The sequence below is a fragment of the Oryzias melastigma genome, linkage group LG21, assembly GCF_002922805.2.
Source record: "Oryzias melastigma strain HK-1 linkage group LG21, ASM292280v2, whole genome shotgun sequence".
Classification (NCBI taxonomy): domain Eukaryota; kingdom Metazoa; phylum Chordata; class Actinopteri; order Beloniformes; family Adrianichthyidae; genus Oryzias; species Oryzias melastigma.
In genome coordinates, this window is record NC_050532.1 from 22,852,580 (window position 1) to 22,869,662 (window position 17,083).

The 17,083-nt window shown below is 39.8% G+C and overlaps 1 protein-coding gene across 2 annotated transcripts in view; it reads left to right on the forward strand.

Moving 5' to 3' along the window:
- The window catches only part of col4a2 (collagen, type IV, alpha 2), a 77,504-nt gene that overhangs the window by 56,211 nt on the left and 4,210 nt on the right, over positions 1 to 17,083 (forward strand). The window contains exons 9-46 of one of the 2 annotated variants that reach the window (XM_024286962.1): positions 10 to 45; positions 133 to 186; positions 797 to 832; positions 908 to 949; positions 1,159 to 1,221; positions 1,308 to 1,352; positions 1,434 to 1,481; positions 1,571 to 1,606; positions 1,687 to 1,731; positions 2,027 to 2,084; positions 2,308 to 2,421; positions 2,841 to 2,990; positions 3,071 to 3,142; positions 3,246 to 3,397; positions 3,481 to 3,553; positions 5,637 to 5,743; positions 6,184 to 6,367; positions 8,330 to 8,371; positions 8,651 to 8,725; positions 8,820 to 8,918; positions 9,459 to 9,680; positions 9,761 to 9,922; positions 10,010 to 10,180; positions 10,612 to 10,755; positions 10,818 to 10,943; positions 11,594 to 11,775; positions 13,201 to 13,264; positions 13,338 to 13,412; positions 13,617 to 13,724; positions 13,808 to 13,915; positions 13,985 to 14,056; positions 14,652 to 14,777; positions 14,898 to 15,014; positions 15,294 to 15,455; positions 15,787 to 15,885; positions 15,985 to 16,131; positions 16,247 to 16,363; positions 16,529 to 16,720. In XM_024286962.1, coding sequence (XP_024142730.1) covers positions 10 to 45; positions 133 to 186; positions 797 to 832; positions 908 to 949; positions 1,159 to 1,221; positions 1,308 to 1,352; positions 1,434 to 1,481; positions 1,571 to 1,606; positions 1,687 to 1,731; positions 2,027 to 2,084; positions 2,308 to 2,421; positions 2,841 to 2,990; positions 3,071 to 3,142; positions 3,246 to 3,397; positions 3,481 to 3,553; positions 5,637 to 5,743; positions 6,184 to 6,367; positions 8,330 to 8,371; positions 8,651 to 8,725; positions 8,820 to 8,918; positions 9,459 to 9,680; positions 9,761 to 9,922; positions 10,010 to 10,180; positions 10,612 to 10,755; positions 10,818 to 10,943; positions 11,594 to 11,775; positions 13,201 to 13,264; positions 13,338 to 13,412; positions 13,617 to 13,724; positions 13,808 to 13,915; positions 13,985 to 14,056; positions 14,652 to 14,777; positions 14,898 to 15,014; positions 15,294 to 15,455; positions 15,787 to 15,885; positions 15,985 to 16,131; positions 16,247 to 16,363; positions 16,529 to 16,720 — 3,925 coding nt within the window. The remainder of the gene's footprint in view (positions 1 to 9; positions 46 to 132; positions 187 to 796; positions 833 to 907; positions 950 to 1,158; positions 1,222 to 1,307; positions 1,353 to 1,433; positions 1,482 to 1,570; positions 1,607 to 1,686; positions 1,732 to 2,026; positions 2,085 to 2,307; positions 2,422 to 2,840; positions 2,991 to 3,070; positions 3,143 to 3,245; positions 3,398 to 3,480; positions 3,554 to 5,636; positions 5,744 to 6,183; positions 6,368 to 8,329; positions 8,372 to 8,650; positions 8,726 to 8,819; positions 8,919 to 9,458; positions 9,681 to 9,760; positions 9,923 to 10,009; positions 10,181 to 10,611; positions 10,756 to 10,817; positions 10,944 to 11,593; positions 11,776 to 13,200; positions 13,265 to 13,337; positions 13,413 to 13,616; positions 13,725 to 13,807; positions 13,916 to 13,984; positions 14,057 to 14,651; positions 14,778 to 14,897; positions 15,015 to 15,293; positions 15,456 to 15,786; positions 15,886 to 15,984; positions 16,132 to 16,246; positions 16,364 to 16,528; positions 16,721 to 17,083) is intronic. The other variant, XM_024286963.1, reaches the window with a different exon arrangement.

The following is a 17,083-nucleotide window of genomic DNA, read 5'->3' on the forward strand; positions in this document are numbered from 1 at the left end:
TTTCCTCAGGGAGATCAAGGAGCACCAGGATTTGACGGACCTTATGTGAGTCACACGTTTGAAAACCTAAATCTGAGTCTTGAAATTTCCCAGAATGAATTGTTTTTTATTGGTTTGTTTTGTTTTTTTCAGGGACCTGATGGACCAAAAGGAGGTGAAGGCAGCAGGGGCCCTTCAGGACCAAAGGTAAGACTGCTAAAAAATGTGATCTTATTCTTAATTTCCCTGGAAATTTTAACTTGATTAAGAAAATCGTACTTGCCTAAGTAAAATAAATGATGAGACTGAACATCAGATAAATATATCTGTTCATTTAAATGTTAGAAATGTGTTCAGATGATTTAAAATGAAAATATTACATTTTGGTATCCGTAAAATTGAAGCGTTTAGGCTTAAATCGGCACATAAAAGTTTGTTTTTCTTTAAACAAAAAGTAAATTATGAAACAAAAAATGATATAATACCATAAAAAAAAACAAAAGTTAGATCACCGCTTGGGCAACTCACCATGAGCTCAAATGAATGCAAGTTTTTAGTCTCAAAAATAAAAATAAAATCTTTTTGTCTGTTTGTTACATTGAGAATGGTGGAAAAATCATTAAATACTAATTTAACGAAGATTAAAAGAATAAAAAATGTTTTTATTAGTTTGTTAGAGCTGAGAAAACCTTATTATTAAGGAAGAAAATTTGCCAAAAGTTTTGTTTTTTGAAAATTTAATTGAACTTTAGTATATTTACGAATTTATTTTAGACTTTTGTTACAAATTTAAGCTCTGATTTTAACATTTTTTCAGGGTCCTCCAGGTCCTCCAGGTCCCCGTGGACCAAAGGTAATGTAAAGTTATCTCATATTGTGTTTTGTTGCTCATATTTCAATATTAAAGTGAGATCGTGTTTCTGTGCAGGGTACCATGACCAAAGTGCTGAAGGGAGTCAAAGGAGAGCAGGTGAGAGCTTTTAGAGGCTAAATTAGCCACATTTTGTCAAATAATAACTTAAAAAATTCCAAATACGTCAATAAATTAGAATATTTCTTTGAAAAATGAACTATAGTTGACTCATGTAAGGACTTGAGTCTTTATTTATTTATTTTTATCTTAAAATAGTTGAAAAACCTAACAAAACTGAAGCATGTTTGTACGTGTTTCGGCTGCAGGGAGACGTCGGACGACCAGGCCCGCCAGGAAACGACACTCGCCAGCAAATAAAGCCCCCCTCTGTAACAATCTGCAATCTCACCTCATTTTTTTATATAATGGTGCAATCAAGGAGATTCATAAAGGATGTTGTTTTTGTTCGTTAAAGGGACAACCTGGACTGAAAGGCCAGAAAGGAGAAAAAGGAGATGTGGTACGTGATCATCAGTAAACACGTTTGGTTCTGGTTCTGTTTGCACAAATCAGCTGATCTTTTTGTCCTGGTTTGTTTCAGGACATCACAAGAGGAGAAACCGGCATACCGGGATTACCGGGGCCGAGGGTGGGACCCACAGTGGCTTTCCTAAACTCCTCTGTGTGCTCATAGTCTCAAAATTGTATTTTTGTATGTAATTTTTTATTCTTTTACAGGGGGAAAGTGGTAGAAATGGGTTTCCTGGACTGCAGGTGTGTTGAGAAAAGGTCTTTACTTTATTTTTTTATCTTAAATGTCATTTTAATGGGATGTAACAATTACTGTGTTTCAGGGTGAAATCGGAGAGAGAGGATTTCCTGGCACTCATGGCGTGAAAGTGAGACGCTTTTAATGTATTATCCTTCATGTTTAATGAGTTATAAAATGTTTTCAATAGTTTCATCTCTTTAAAATGTTTATAAAATGCATTTTGTACATTAAAAATTAATAATACTATAAAGAAGTTGCAGTATTTAAAAAAAATATTGCAAAAAAAAGTGGAAGTACAAACAATGTGGTAATTTACTGTAATTAAAAACTTATTTTAATTGTATCTGTACCTGGAAAACTGAACAAATTTATTCCTAAATAAATTTGGATGCTGAAAAATCCTGGATGTGTTCGTCCCTCAGGGAGTCAGAGGTGAACCAGGAGTTCTGGTTCTACCTGCAGATCCGTGGTCTTCAGGGGGTAAGTCAATCCAAACATAAAGAAATAAGATCGAGAACTTGGTTTTTACATTAAAATGATGTGTCTTAATTTAAAGCTCTGGCTGACATAGTGACAGAAACTTTAAAAATGGGAAAAATGTCAGTTGAAATACAATTTCTGCTTTTTCTAAACACTTTCTGAGTGAAGCTTGGTGTTACTTTCCTAAATTTTAAGATCTACTTTCATAATTTGCGGTCTTTAGTTGGGCCCCCTGGACCTCCTGGTGAGCAAGGACCACTAGGAGAGAGAGGTCCAGTTGGAGACCAAGGCAACCCCGGATTTCCTGGACTTCCAGCGCATGATACACAGCAGCAAGGTTTGTTGTTATAAAATAAAAGATCTGTTGATACGTGTCGAAAAACAACCTGTGCATCCTTGTGCCGACTGTGGGCGGCCCACGTTTTTTTTGTTTTTTGGTAAAACTCCACAGTTATCACTCTGAACGAAAATCCCGTCATTTCAAGATATAAGTCACATTGTTTAGTGATAAACGACCAGTCAAAGTTTTCTAGTTTAATCTGTCAGAGTTTTAGTAGGTAAGTTAAACTCTTTAAAAATTATGGAAATATTTTCAAAAAATAAATGTTATTAGTAACTTGCCTATTAAGTGTTTTTGTTCTGAATTTTTCCTAAATTAGTTGAAGATTTGGCCTTGGAAAAATCTTTTTATTTGCACAAAAATTGATTTCACCAGAGGTGTTTGTCATTTTGTCACAATTTCATTCGTTTTTTTAGATTTTTTTCAGTTCGGCCCATTTGGTTTCAAAGGAGAACGAGGAGAAAAAGGCCAACAGGGCGAGCCCGGATATCCAGCCTTCAGGGCAGGCCCGCCAGGAGCCAACGGACGTCCTGGAGACCGAGGCCCTCCTGGACGCACCAAATCATGTGAGTGGGTCAAAAAGAGGATAATATTTGCTCATTCTTTCCACTAAAACAACTTTTACTCCCCTTTTGTTTGTGTGTAGGGGCTGAGTACTATCAGGGCCCCCAGGGGCTGAGGGGAAGGCCCGGCAGTGCAGGCCAGAAAGGACTGAAAGGTGCTTTCTACTTCCATCATTTGCAGATCAAATTTGCCTCTCTCTTTTGTTTTGTCCAAATCCACTTTTTTACATTTTGGTAAACAGCTTTGTGTTTGCTCAGGTGACCATGGAGACTGTCAATGCCAGAATCTGAACCCTCAGAGCGGTTTACCGGGACCTGTCGGGCAGCCAGGCGATGCTGGAATGATCGGAGAATTTGGTCGTGAGGGCGATTTTGGTGATCCAGGTCCCCGAGGAGAAGACGGGTACCCTGTAAGATGAAACAGGAGATTTAAATCTCTTACTTTGTTGTTTTTGTTTGTCTGTTTACACACTTAAACGTTGCTTTTTTTCAGGGGACACCTGGCGCTCCTGGTCCTCTTGGCATTAAAGGTCGAAAAGGAGACACAGCCGTCCCAAGAGAGAAAGGTACAGGTTCTTGTCTTAGATGGGTACGGGGGGAGGGAGGAAGTGAGGATGGATTGAGGAGAGTTCAGGAAAGAAGAGAATGAACAAAAAAATTGAGAAATTTGAGATAAAAACCACTGGATGGTTTAAACAACACATGTCAAAGTTAAGGCCCGGGGGCCGGATCCGGCCCTCCAGATCATTTTATTTCATTGTTATTAGTGACCCGATGTTGTCTTGCACTTATTTCTAACTTGTATCATTTTAAATAAATATATTTCTATTGAGAGTAAAATCTTGAAAGTTATTTAAGGTTTAAGTTGATTTATTCTGGAACAACATTCCTGCCTTTTCACTATTCACAAAGTTACAGTTTTTAAGTTTACAAAAAATGTATTCTGATAGCTTTTTGAACTATTTTGGCATTTACTAAGATTTTTTTTTTAGGTTATTTTGAAGTTTAGCTAATATTTCAGCTACATGCTAATAGTTTGTGGCTAATTTAGTTTTTTTGAGTATTTGAGGCCATTTTAAGGTTTAGCTGTTTTTTTCAGCTACATTCTAGCTGTTTTGACTTTTATTTTTTTTACTTTTTAAGTTAATTTGGCACCTCAGTTTAAACTGAGAAGCTTTTAATGTCGTTTGTGATCACTGACTATATGAGAACCAGACCAAGTTTGTGTGGCATCACCCATAGCATCAAGCTAGCGGACTTTAGCTGTATGCGTTAGATCAATCTCTACTTTATGGATCAATTATTGATCTATTAAATGTAGATCAATTAATCTATTTGATCAACCCAGCCCTACTAAAATCAGGATTAGATTAGAGCGGTGGTAAACGTAAAAAATATTTTTAAGAAGACAAGTCATCGTTGGATGATAGGTTAGAACTATTGACTGTATATGAGAACTGGACGGAGTGACCCCTCCCCCTCCAACAAAATGAAGTCTATTCAGTCGCCATTTTTTATGGGCAATGTCATGTTGGAGCCAGATGTCAGGAAGTTGGTTCTATGGCAGACACTCTCACCAATTATGAGTGAGCTTGTTGGAAGGCTGCACCAAATCTGTCAATCAGACATTTTAAGCGTCAGACGGGACCACCTACTTTTCTTGAGGCATCTGATTGGTCAGGGTATAGCTTAAAAAAATATATTTTGGAGCAAGAATGGTTATTCTGACGAATATAATAGCTGTTTATGTCTCAATAGAAGTCTTTTGGATTTTGACTTCTTGGAGCCAGCGGGTACTTCCTGTTTGGAACACCAGGGGGGAGGGAGGGGCCACTCAGTCCAGTTCTCATATACAGTCAATGAATCTGAAACAAAACCAGAATAACATTGTAGGTCATCATAAAGACGTGATCATCCGACGATGGCTCGTCTTCTTACAAAGATTTTTACATTTACCACCACTCTAATCTAATACGGGTTTTAGTAGGGCTTGGTAGATAAAAAAATTGATTAATCGATCTAAACTTAATAGATCAATAATAGATCCATAAAAATAGAGATTGATCTAACGCATGAAGCTAAAGTCCGCTAGCGTGATGCTAACCTATAATAGGATTTCCCATAGGACGGCTAATGCTAATGCTTGCTGACTAAATTAACATCTTTATAAACTCACAGGCATGAATCTTACTAACTCTTTTAAGGAAATATTTTTTAAAGTAACCATTTGTGGTCTAAAGCACATGTTTTTGCTCATACTTTCTTCTTCTTCTTCTGGAATGAGGTGTAATGCTATAGCGTGATCGCCATCTAGTGGCCAAACTGACACGCCCTCCAGGAGAGGCAGAACAATTGTCGGAGCTTCTTTGTTTGAGAATCTATGGTAGTAACGGTATTATGGTATTAACAATCTCATTAGAATTTTACTAATAAATGTTACAGTATGTGAACTGTATCAGATTAAAATGAAAATCTTCATAACATATATAGACTATTAATGTATTTCTAGACAAATGTGTCTTAATGTGTAAACTCAAAGTAGTTTGTTAAAACTTGTTAAGAATAAATAATAATAAATATGCCATCTATTCCAGTCAATGTCCTCAACTGAAGTTAACACACTTCCCTGTTTGTTTTGCATCCCTGCAGGATATCCCGGAGACTCTGGTGATCCTGGCCTTGATGGATTTCCTGGACAGTTGGGAAAACCTGGACAACACGGCCGGCCTGGCCCTCCTGGTTTCCCTGGACCCCCAGTGAGTCCAGTACTTGTGTTGGCAGAAATAGCTTCTGCTAGTACACCATAGATGATGCTTTTCCTCACTGTAACCGTTCAGTTTTAGAGAAAAACTTTCCCATAAAAAAGGAAAGTCTTTGTAATTAACTGATTTGACTGCAAGACCTAATCATTACTCTGGTATCAGAGAGATTTTTTGTTTTTAAATTATAAACATATACATAAACATTATAAACATACTCCATTTTGTAGTAGAAATGCATCTTAACCATTTAACATTTTTGAAAACATTGTTTGGATCACTTCCCTTAGATAATGTCATAGACTTTTTATGATTATGTCTTGATTGGATTATTAAAAACTCAAAACAATGTGTTTAAGATAGTTATTTTGTTTCTTTGTGACTTTTTATTTTATTTGTTTTAATCAATAATCCTGCTTGGTTTTCCCTGTAACCAGGGAGAAGGACCCTTAGGGGAACCTGGAGACAAGGGCTTTCCAGGTCGCTATGGAAGTCCTGGTGCTGATGGGCTCTCAGGGGAGCCAGGACAGAACTTTCCAGGCCCAAAAGGCCTGGATGGTTTACTTGGAGATGCTGGCCTCCCCGGATATGACGGAGTGCCAGGACCACCTGGAACACCAGGTAAATGCCACCGACTGCCTCCTGTGGCTTCATACTGTCTCACTTCCGTGGTGAACATTTCTTGCTTCTTGAGTGAATATCCTTTTTTTTAATTCCTCTTTACTTTAAGACCCACTCCAGTCATCTTTTGATCTGTTGTAAAAGTGTTCCCAGTCGTCTTTTAATTATGATTGTGACGTTTTAAACAAAATGAAAAACCTGGATTGTTTTCTTAAGCCTCGTTTCCACTGAGCAGTACGGTATGGTCCAGTACTTTCGCGTTTTTTGAGCGTTTCCATTGTAAAATGGACTCATTAAACCAGGGGTGTCAAACTCATTTTGGTTCAGGGGCCACATTTAACCCATCTAATCTCAAGTGGGCCAGACCAATAACATAATAGCAAAGTAACCTATGGTCAAGTAATCTGTAGCTTTATTATGGTCTTCAGCAGCAGTCACTGACTGCAAGGACCATATTGTTTTTTTTTTTCTTTGTTTTTTTACTTTTATCCTAATAGCCTAATCACTTCGTACGTTGTTTATTGTGTCTAATTCTTGCTCTCTTGTTATGACAGTCTTTCATGTTCATTGCTCCCCCTAGCGGCAGAATTGTGCTTTGCGGTAATTTCTTTAAAGAACCATAACTCGCTGCAGGAATGGGCTACAAATTGGCTTTTTTCCCCCAACATCCTTATTTTGTTTTCCTTTCATGACGGGGCCGGATATCCGGCCCGCCTGATGCAATAAACTGTACCAAACCGTACCTCTTGAGGGCCCCCATCCATTGTAGGCCTATTGGAAAATGGAGCGGGACGGTTGGGGCGGAGCCGCTGCAGCCATCCGGTGTTTGTCAGAAACTTATGACAACATTAGCAAGCACCAATATAGTGCTAAGCTAGCGTTTCTGTTTCCTCTTTACGGCGGTATTCTTCTTAGCCGCCCCAATCTTCTTTCAAACAACATAAATTGAACAAAAAGTGTACAAAAAGTAAAGCAAGAAAAAGGAGGGGCCTCTGGTCACACGCAAGATGACGGCAAAATTAATTTCTAGCCTCAAGCAGAAATTTTGAAACTTTTGACAAAATGCATTTTTTTTTTCTCTGTGAAACTCTCGGAAAAAGGGTCAAAAAAAGAGAGAAGAAATGGGAATAAAGGTCGGGAGCTTAAGAGGGGGGTTCAGGGGGAGGGACTTCCGGCTGTTAATTTTCGGCCGCCAAATTTTTTTCTCTGTAGCCTGATTCTCTTGGGAAAAAAAACACACTCTCTGCTTACAGTCTCTCCCACTAGCTCACAGCCCCTCACAACCCCAACCTAACATTACCGGTGCACCAAAAATAGTGAGCAATATCGGAGCGATACATCCGTACCGTTTTGAGCCAGCTGGGACGAAGAAAACAAAAGACGTTTATGGATCTAGTCGTCTACAAGTGGATTCATCAGAATGGAGCAGAGCAGGGAGCTTACGATCTTTTTTAAACAGCATTTTATCATACGCTCCTGCTTCATACAATTTGAATACAAAAAATGGAATAGAAATACTAAGCTGGGGAATTTGGCTGTTGCACCAAAATAATCATTATTTACAAAAAATATCAAGAATACTCGTAAATGCAATTTTGAGCTTCATTTTTATGATGTATATGCCTCCATCTTCAGGAAAAAATGCCACAGAGCCTGTAAAAACACTAATTTGATTGGAGTGGGTCTTTAAAGTGTTTCCTCTCCTTCCTCCAAGTGCTCTCTTTTACACTTGGTTGTTAAACGGGAATGGAGATTAATTGCTTGTGATTGGAACGGAAGGAAGCATGGCGGAACCGTTTCTGAAGTTGTTTATTTTCCTTTTTCTTTGCTGCCTCCTCGGTGCAGAGGCTGCATCCCTCAAACCAGCTGCAGCTGAGCTTGTTTGAGTTCATGCTTGTGCTTTTGAATAACTCTGGTTTCGAATGCCTCTCTCTTTCATTCTCCCTCGTTTGCAACTGAAAGGTGGCTGTAGTCCAGCGAGTGGAGGACAGGTGGATGTAACAGGTAGCTGGTATATTAACATTATCACCTTATCGTCGCTCCCCTTCATAACCTGTTTTTTGGCTTTGCTTTGATTTTGTGTCATTGGTTTATTAGAGCATTTTGAAATGTTTTCTGATCAAGATCTCTATACCTGTTAATGTTAAAAGAATGTGGAGTCTGAATTGATTCACGCTGGGCAGCAGTTAAAACCACCCGCATCACAGTAGTTGTTTCTAAACTCCCAAAACAATCCCCTGTGGTGCTACCCTGAAAGCTAAGCTTCTCTGATCTTATTTCCAGGCCTCTGCGATGCTCTGCCAGGACTCCCTGGTGCTCCCGGACTTCCAGGTGTCCCTGGATTACCAGGTTTTCCAGGTAACAAATCCAAAAAGAGTACTATGTTGCATTCTTGTCTTAAAGAAGGCCAGTTTGAGAGTTTTGATGCTTATATGTGTTTGTGATCAAACAGGATCCATTGGCACAAAAGGTGCACAAGGTTCTGACGGGGTCAGGGGGGTTAAGGGAGAACAAGGAGAACGAGGCAAAGGTGGAAGTCCTGGACCTGCAGGTAAGGAGTGGCAGAAAAATTATTAAATTTACCTGAATATCAAATCAACTTTTGGTAAAGTTTAAAGTCAGTAAACCCCAATAAAAATTGTAAAATTCTCCTTTTTTAAAAAAATCAAGCTAAATACACCCATTTGATTCAAGACCTCCCTTTGGAAAGCACAAAAAATACCCATTAAAATTTAGGATCCAAACTTTTTGGATCCTTTTGAGACTCCCATTCATAGAAAGTTTTCCATTTCAGAAAAAGGCTTAAAAAAGAACATCTAGACTTAGTTTTTTTTCAGTGAACACATTTAGCTCCTTATCCAAGATGAAAAACATATCAAGTCTTTTGCATAAGGCTAAAGGTCAAATTAAAAGTCCAGATGATCTCATTTAAAACATGTTTTTCACTGCCACTCAGCATTACATGTAACTACTTTGTATGGAATAATACATTGAACATTTTATGGAGTGTCCTGCAAGAAAAAATATTTTCCAACTTTATTGTAAAAAAAAAAAAAAAAATGTATTTATTTTTTTCTTTATCCAAATACAGGCTTTCCTGGTCCCAGGGGTGACGCTGGCATTCCTGGAGCCAAAGGGTTAGTTGGGTCCCCAGGTGTACCAGGTGCTCACGGTCGATATGGGCCCAAAGGTGAGAAGGGTCTTCATGGTGAAATCTTGGGAGCATCGGCTGGAGCACCAGGTGACCCGGGCCTCCCTGGACTCCAAGGACTTAAAGGCCAAGATGGAGAACCAGGACCCCCAGGCTATGAAGGTTATTTTGTTATGACATTACGAATTTATTTAATGCTAAGTCTAAGAAGCTTAACCAACAAGCTTTACTGCCTTTTGCAGGAATGGGCGGCATGCCTGGTATGATTGGTTTCAAAGGGGAAAAAGGCTCTCTAGGTCTGTCAGGAGAGGAGGGAAAACCTGGACTTCCAGGATTTTATGGCTTCCCTGGTGAACCTGGAACAGCAGGCCAACCAGGGCCAGATGGTGCAACTGGAGACCCAGGTTAGACTCAATATCAACAAAAGACACACTCAACAAGAATTGTGCTTGTCATGGTTCCTACTAGTAACAAGGCGTCCGTTAATATAGGAGTCCCAGGAGAAAGGGGAACCGATGGAGACTCAGGTCCTCCAGGTCCAATAGGACTCAAAGGAATGCCAGGTGAATTTGGTGACGATGGACCCATAGGAGAGCCAGGCTCACCAGGTGACCCAGGATGGCCCGGCACAACCGGACGCCCCGGACTTCCAGGGATAAAGGGTTAGTGTATCAGACAATCAAGGCAACATTTACCAGGGACACCTGGCAAAGCAAATGGATCTTGAGATCAGAGATACAAATCGGACTCCAACTGCCTCTGGTAGAAATGTTAAAGTTCTTGACATTAAAATTGGAAAAAGTCAACACAACTATGACTCTTTGGGAAGAATTGTCAGAGAAAGCTTCTTCTGAAACATCTTTTTTAATGAGCATTTCTTTTATTATTTCCACTTTCATTGTGATAAGCTTTTGAGCATAAGTAAAGTAAAAACCATCAGTGTTAAGACATTGCTGTAACAGTGAAATATGGTGGCAAAGGTGTCAAGTTATGGTGCTTTTTGTTGCTTGAGGGATCTAAGACCTTTTTTGTGTTTTATGTAAAATTTTTGACACTTAACAATTTAATATTTTCATGCTTTCTCCCTTTGTAGGGAGCAAAGGGTCTTTTGGTATGAGTGGTTTTGAAGGAGTTAAGGGGACTCCTGGGTCAAAAGGAATAACTGGCGTCAAAGGAGATGCCGGAATGCCTGGACAGCCGGGCTTTAAAGGATCGATTGGAGAACACGGAGAAAAAGGTGAGGTTCTCTATTGTTTATCTAAGTGAGACTGACACTAAACACTCAACTTTTGTTTTCAGGTGATCGTGGTGTTAAAGGTCCACCTGGCGAGAAGCCCCAAATCCCTCTTCACATCATTGTTGACATGAAAGGGGTCAAGGGTGAACATGGACCTCTAGGGGATCCAGGCTTCCCTGGACCGAGAGGTTTGTAGCTCCAAATTCCATCTTCCAACTAGAAAAATTGCATTACCTCCGATAATGCATGTGTGAATGCATTATTGCGCTAATGCGGTTATTGTAAATTGCTTAAATTGCTTAAATTTGCAGTAATTGCTTAAATTGTGTAACGTGTATTAAGTGCTTAAAGTGTGTAAAGTGCTCAAGTTGCATTAACTAGCATTAAAAGCTTAAATTGCGTTAATTTGCGTAAATTGCGTGAAAATCGTAAAATGTACGAATACCAAAAGTTCGTGCATTAATGTCCTGAACGTGCTGAACGTTTTAATACCAATATTGTAAAAGTTTTAAGGTGCAGTAAAAAGTTTAAATTTTTCCATTGACTTAACATAGGGCTGAAAATTCGCATAAATTGCGTAATATCGCGAAAACTGTAAAATTTGCGAAAACCAAAAATACAAGCAGTAATGTCCTTAACGTGCTGAACGTTTTGATACCAAGATTGTGTAAATTGCATAAAGTGTGCTTGAGTTTTTACGTGCCGAAAAACGTACGGAAGAAAACGTAAATAAATAATCTCAATAGTGTGAATGCATTGAATGCATTCACACAATTAACTTTTTATTTTCCTTTGACCCAACACACATGACTTTGGAAAAATGTGCTGTTCTCCACAGGCTCCAAAGGTTTGCCTGGTCTGCCGGGTTTTGAAGGAGTCCATGGTAATCCAGGAGATCCTAGCGATGTCAAAGGTCAACATGGTGATCCAGGTCTGCAGGGGTTACCTGGGATCAAAGGGATGCCAGGGCAAACCGGAGTTCGGGGCATTTTAGGTTTCGAGGGGATGTCTGGTGAGAAGGTGAGTGAAGTTTAGGGGTTTAAGAAAAGTGACTCTGCAGTTGATTATAATTCCAGCAGATTCTGAAGTGAAGAAAAGTAGCCTTGAGCACATTTGCAAAACTTTACAGTATGAAGTGCTTACGCAATTCATGCAAATAAGCAAATTCTGTCGCGAAGAAAAGCAGTTTTGAGGCATATTATGTTTATCATGAAAATCCCAATAGAAAATATTGGTATGGCGAACTATCGCGATATTTCAACTTGTGAACGCTTCCCAGTCCCTTCTTTAGCCAACAGACACTCCCCTCCGCACACTGGACGGGGCTCTGCTCCGTCTCAGCCCCGTAACACCTTCTTTGAACGGAAACGTTTCATACAAGCGTCTCGAGTTGTCTGAGTTTTGTGACAAACCAGAAGAGTCACGTGGTTGAAAAAAAAGCAGAAATCAGAGAATATCTGAAACAGGAATAAGCAGGGTAATATTGTATATCATCGGTTACCATGGTAGTGTATTAATTATTGCTATATTTGCAATATTATGATACCATCTGTATCGTGAGGCATGAATCGTAAATCCCATCGTATTGTCAGTTACCCTGAGATTCCCAGCTCTAGTCAACAAGCTACAGTGAGTCAGAGATGGTGTCGCCAACATCATTCTGTTATATTGGTAAAGTATCTATATATGTTAATAAATATAAGGTTATATATGTGTAAATATGTCTATAATATAATATGTTTGACTTCAAAGTTATACTCTGATTATAACGTTTAAAGTTGTATTTTGGACAGTACTTTTTCATTGGTTGCTTATGTAGCCATAAAGGGGTCCAACGGGCCTCCCTGTGCCGGTCCCCAGCCCGGATAAAATACAGGGTCGTGTCAGGAAGGACGTCCGGAGTAAAAATCTCTGGCAAACCAAATGTGCAAATCAGTGCACTAGCGACCACTGATGGGATGTGAAGAATGGTGACCACCACCTCTTTCATTGGTTGCTGGTGTATTATGGGTTCAAATGCTTGGATTTAAGAGTGTCAATTTTTTACCTCTTGAAGAGGTCGCAGAGGTACCAGATATTTTTGTGTTAGTCACTTTTACAGTGAGTTTGATGAAGTTCATGGATTCAAGATGGAGGTTTTTCATTAAAAAAAACAACATTTTTTGTCTTTATAAAAATAAAAATCAATGAACCAAAGTCTATAGACCGTCAGTAAAGTATATTATAAGCAGAACTAATACGCTTTTGCCTTGACAAATCTTATCAGCTTAAAAAAATGATCTGCACACTCTTATGTTTTCCTAATTTGTCAACTTTAAGCAAGAATTTCCCTAAAAAAGATTTCCCAATTTAAAAAACAAAATGTATTCTAACCTTTTTGGCAACATAGTTTTTGATTTTTTACATTCTTATGCATCAACTTCTCATGCATGGTCTAATTTTCAGGGAATCAAAGGAAGCTCTGGTGCTTATGGTGCATCAGGAGAAAAAGGCAGAAAAGGAGTCAAAGGTATGTTTCCAAAATCAAATAAAAAAAGCATACCTAATAAATAAATTAAAGAAATTTTAATGTAATCTTACAGGTGATACGGGTCCTCGTATTGACCTTCCCGGAAGTACTGGACTGAGAGGAGAGGTCGGACTTCCAGGAAACCCGGGTACAGATTTATTATTTTAGCCAATGCTATTTACACATGTAACCAAGCACAAAAACTGATGGAAATTCATGTAAAATGTACATTGCTGCATGACCTGCTTGTACCACGCCCTAATTATGTGCGAATAGTAACATCCTATTTTTTTTTTAAACATCTTTGAATTTTACAAGTGTTTATATTTTCTGAATTGTTTCTGCTTTGCAGGGTTGAAAGGACTTTTTGGAACCCCTGGAGATCCAGGCATTTCGGGTTTTGATGGTATTGTGGGAAAGAGAGGAACACCCGGTGATCCCGGATTACAGGGGTTCCCAGGTAAAGCACTCGCCTTCACCCCCAGATTAAAAAAGCTGTTACACAAAATGTGTTTTCGTGAATCTTTCTTCTTTCCTATTCAGGGTCAGACGGGCAGAAAGGAGCTCCTGGTTACCAAGGCCAGAAAGGTATTTCTGGGTTCCCAGGAAAAGATGGACTTCCAGGCTTTCCAGGATTTCCAGGAATCAAAGGTAAGTCTCAATATAATCAACATTATTTTTATTCATAAATTCTTACATTCAGTAACAACGTGTGTGCAGGTTATCCTGGCCTTCAGGGTCTCCATGGACTGCATGGACTAAAAGGACAGAAGGGGACTTCTGGAACAGCAGGTAGATGATCAACAAACTTGATAAAACTGGTCAATTTAAAGAGCCACAGTAATGAAAATTGCATTTTTAATATGTTCTAGCACATTTTTTCTGCTAGTAAAGGGCATATATAAAGAAAATTTTGACAAATGGCATTTCTGAGTATTTCTTTTTTCAAATCGTTGTGAATCAGGAGCAGATGGAAAATGTCGTCTGTAAAGAGATTATTTGTGACATGGGCGGGCCACAAGCTCCCTGCTCTGATCCATAATAGGGTGGTGAAGGGGGCGGAGTTGCTCCACGTCAATAGTCCCGCCCACAGCTAGGAGTCAAATTTCTAATGAACTACTGCAGTTCTGCAGAAACTATGTCCTAGAAGACGACAGGTTTTTATTATTTTTGCTAAAAACAGAGATGAAAAGATGATTGGAGTGAGACTTTGCAATATATAACAGTCGTATTATACAACAATAAATATATTTGTCAAAACCTTGCCTTGATAATGTTTCAAATTTAGAATACATTTTTACAGCCATAACTAGAACAATCAAATTGACAAAAATAAATAAAGGCCTTACTATTCTTATAATATATTTTTTGATCCTTTTTTTATCAGGTTTGAATCTTCCTGGTCAAGCTGGCAACCCAGGAGTGAAAGGACAGAAAGGAGAGACTGGTAACCCAAACAACCAACAAGGGGATCCAGGAGCTTCAGGTTTTAAAGGATTCCAGGGACCAACAGGTAAGTCTCTAACTTGATTCATTTGAGGTTTTGTTTGATTTATGAAACACAAATTCCAACCATGTTATTTGGTATTTTTCCCAGCCTGATAGTTTCCTATCCAATGCTTCATGTTTTTAGGTGATTATGGTCTGCCAGGGTTTCCAGGACTCCGCGGTCCTTCCGGACTAGATGGTATCCCAAATGAACCAGGATCTCCAGGGGATCCTGGTTTTCCAGGACCCACAGGGTTCCAAGGTGAAGTGATTTAGTTGATGGTACGGTCTCATATACAGCTCCCACCGTCCGATGGGGAAGAATTGGCAGAATCTTCAAGATTTCCTGCCGCTGCCCGATTTTTCTGGAAAATCAAACAAAACAGTCAGGTGGCTGTTAGGCATTCAGAATTACCTGCTTTTCATATACCTTTTATATACCTTAAAAATTGCCACCTAATTATGAACTCAAACTTTAAGAATTTAATTACCTTTGTGTTGGTAAAAGTGAGTTAATAAAGTTTTGTTAAACATTTTTTAGGTTTACCCGGTCCCAGAGGATCACCTGGCTTTGATGCTTCTCCAGGAGGGAAGGGTGAACCAGGATTTAATGGTTTTCCTGGATTTCCTGGTAGCAAAGGATTCAGTGGAGATCCAGGTCAGACCGGATACAAGGGACCCCATGGGATTTTTGGGAAAAAAGGTTTGTGCTACAAATGAGACTGGCTTGAAACCAAATGAAGCTTGTATTTAACCGTAATGTAGAAAGATTGTGTTATTAGCCATGTAAACAAACATTCAGAACTTGATCCTCTTTCAGTCCAGTTCACATTGGTTTCTTCAAGTTCTCCAATTACTGAATATTTTGTGTGTCGCTCTATTTTGTAATGATCTCTTCACAAAAAAAAAAAAAAACTTATGCTCATAGGACGGCCCATATAGTGTAATTCTGTCGCATCTGATAGACCAGTAAGATGGTTTTACATAAAAAAAAATAATAAATCTGGTAAGACTACGTCTATTTTTTCTTACAGGAGTGAAAGGAGAGCAGGGATTGATGGGAATTCCTGGCGTAACTGGTCCAAAAGGAGAGAGGGGACAAACAGGTTTTAAAGGAAACTCTGGCCTTCCAGGTCAGTTTGAGGCTCATTTATTTGGTTTCTATAAAGTTCCAGATTTTCAGGAGGGGGGTTGGTACGAGCTCTTGGGCAAACCCTTCTTTTCTGCTGTAGGTTTTCCCGGGCAGCCAGGAAGTCGGGGTCCTCCTCCAATACCAATCAGAATTCCAGGAGAAAGGGGCCCTCCTGGGCCACAGGGAAATCTAGGACTACTGGGTATTAGAGGGGAACCAGGACCCCAGGGTCCACCTGGAGATTCAGGTAGCCTATTGCAGTAATGTTCTTTCTTTTCAAATTTGAATATCATCTACCCATGAATCATATTTGACAGACACAGTATTCAAATCTCTGGGAAATACCTTCTGTTGTTCTACAGGGTTCATAGGACCCATTGGACAGAAAGGCATGCCGGGAGTTAGCGGGACACCAGGGACACCTGGATTCCGGGGAGAATTTGGCCAAATAGGCCACCCTGGTCTGGAAGGCATGGAAGGTACGTCTGGCACTGTGAGGCAGCCTGGTGGTGTAGCCAAACTTAGATTAAATGACTTGATTTACAGATGGAAATTAGAAGTTTACAAAGATACCCCGATGAGGCTTCATTTAAATCATGATCAGTTAAACAGGGAGCTGAATAAACCTCTTCATTCTGGAACAGGTCACCGTGGCAACCCTGGGACCACTGGATTACCTGGTATGCCTGGTCGCAGCGTTAGTGTGGGATACTTGCTGGTGAAGCACAGTCAGTCAGAAGAAAAGCCCATGTGTCCAGTGGGAATGTCCAAACTGTGGGACGGCTACAGTCTGCTGTACTTTGAGGGCCAGGAAAAGGCTCACAACCAGGACCTTGGTAAGCCAACGGGAATGGTAAAACTACACCTTCTGGGCTGAATTCTTTCACTTAACATCCATCCATCCATCCATCTTCTTGACCGCTTAGTCCCTTTCGGGGTCGCGGGGTGCCGGAGCCTATCCCGGCTACTGATGGGCGAAGGCGGGGTACACCCTGGACAGGTCGCCAGTCTGTCGCAGGGCCTCAATCACACACACATTCACTCCCACATTCATACCTAGGGGCAATTTAGAGTCACCAATCAACCTATGAAGCATGTTTTTCGGACGGTGGGAGGAAGCCGGAGTTCCCGGTGAAAACCCACGCATGCACGGGGAGAACATGCAAACTCCACACAGAAGGGTCCCAGCCGGGAGTCGA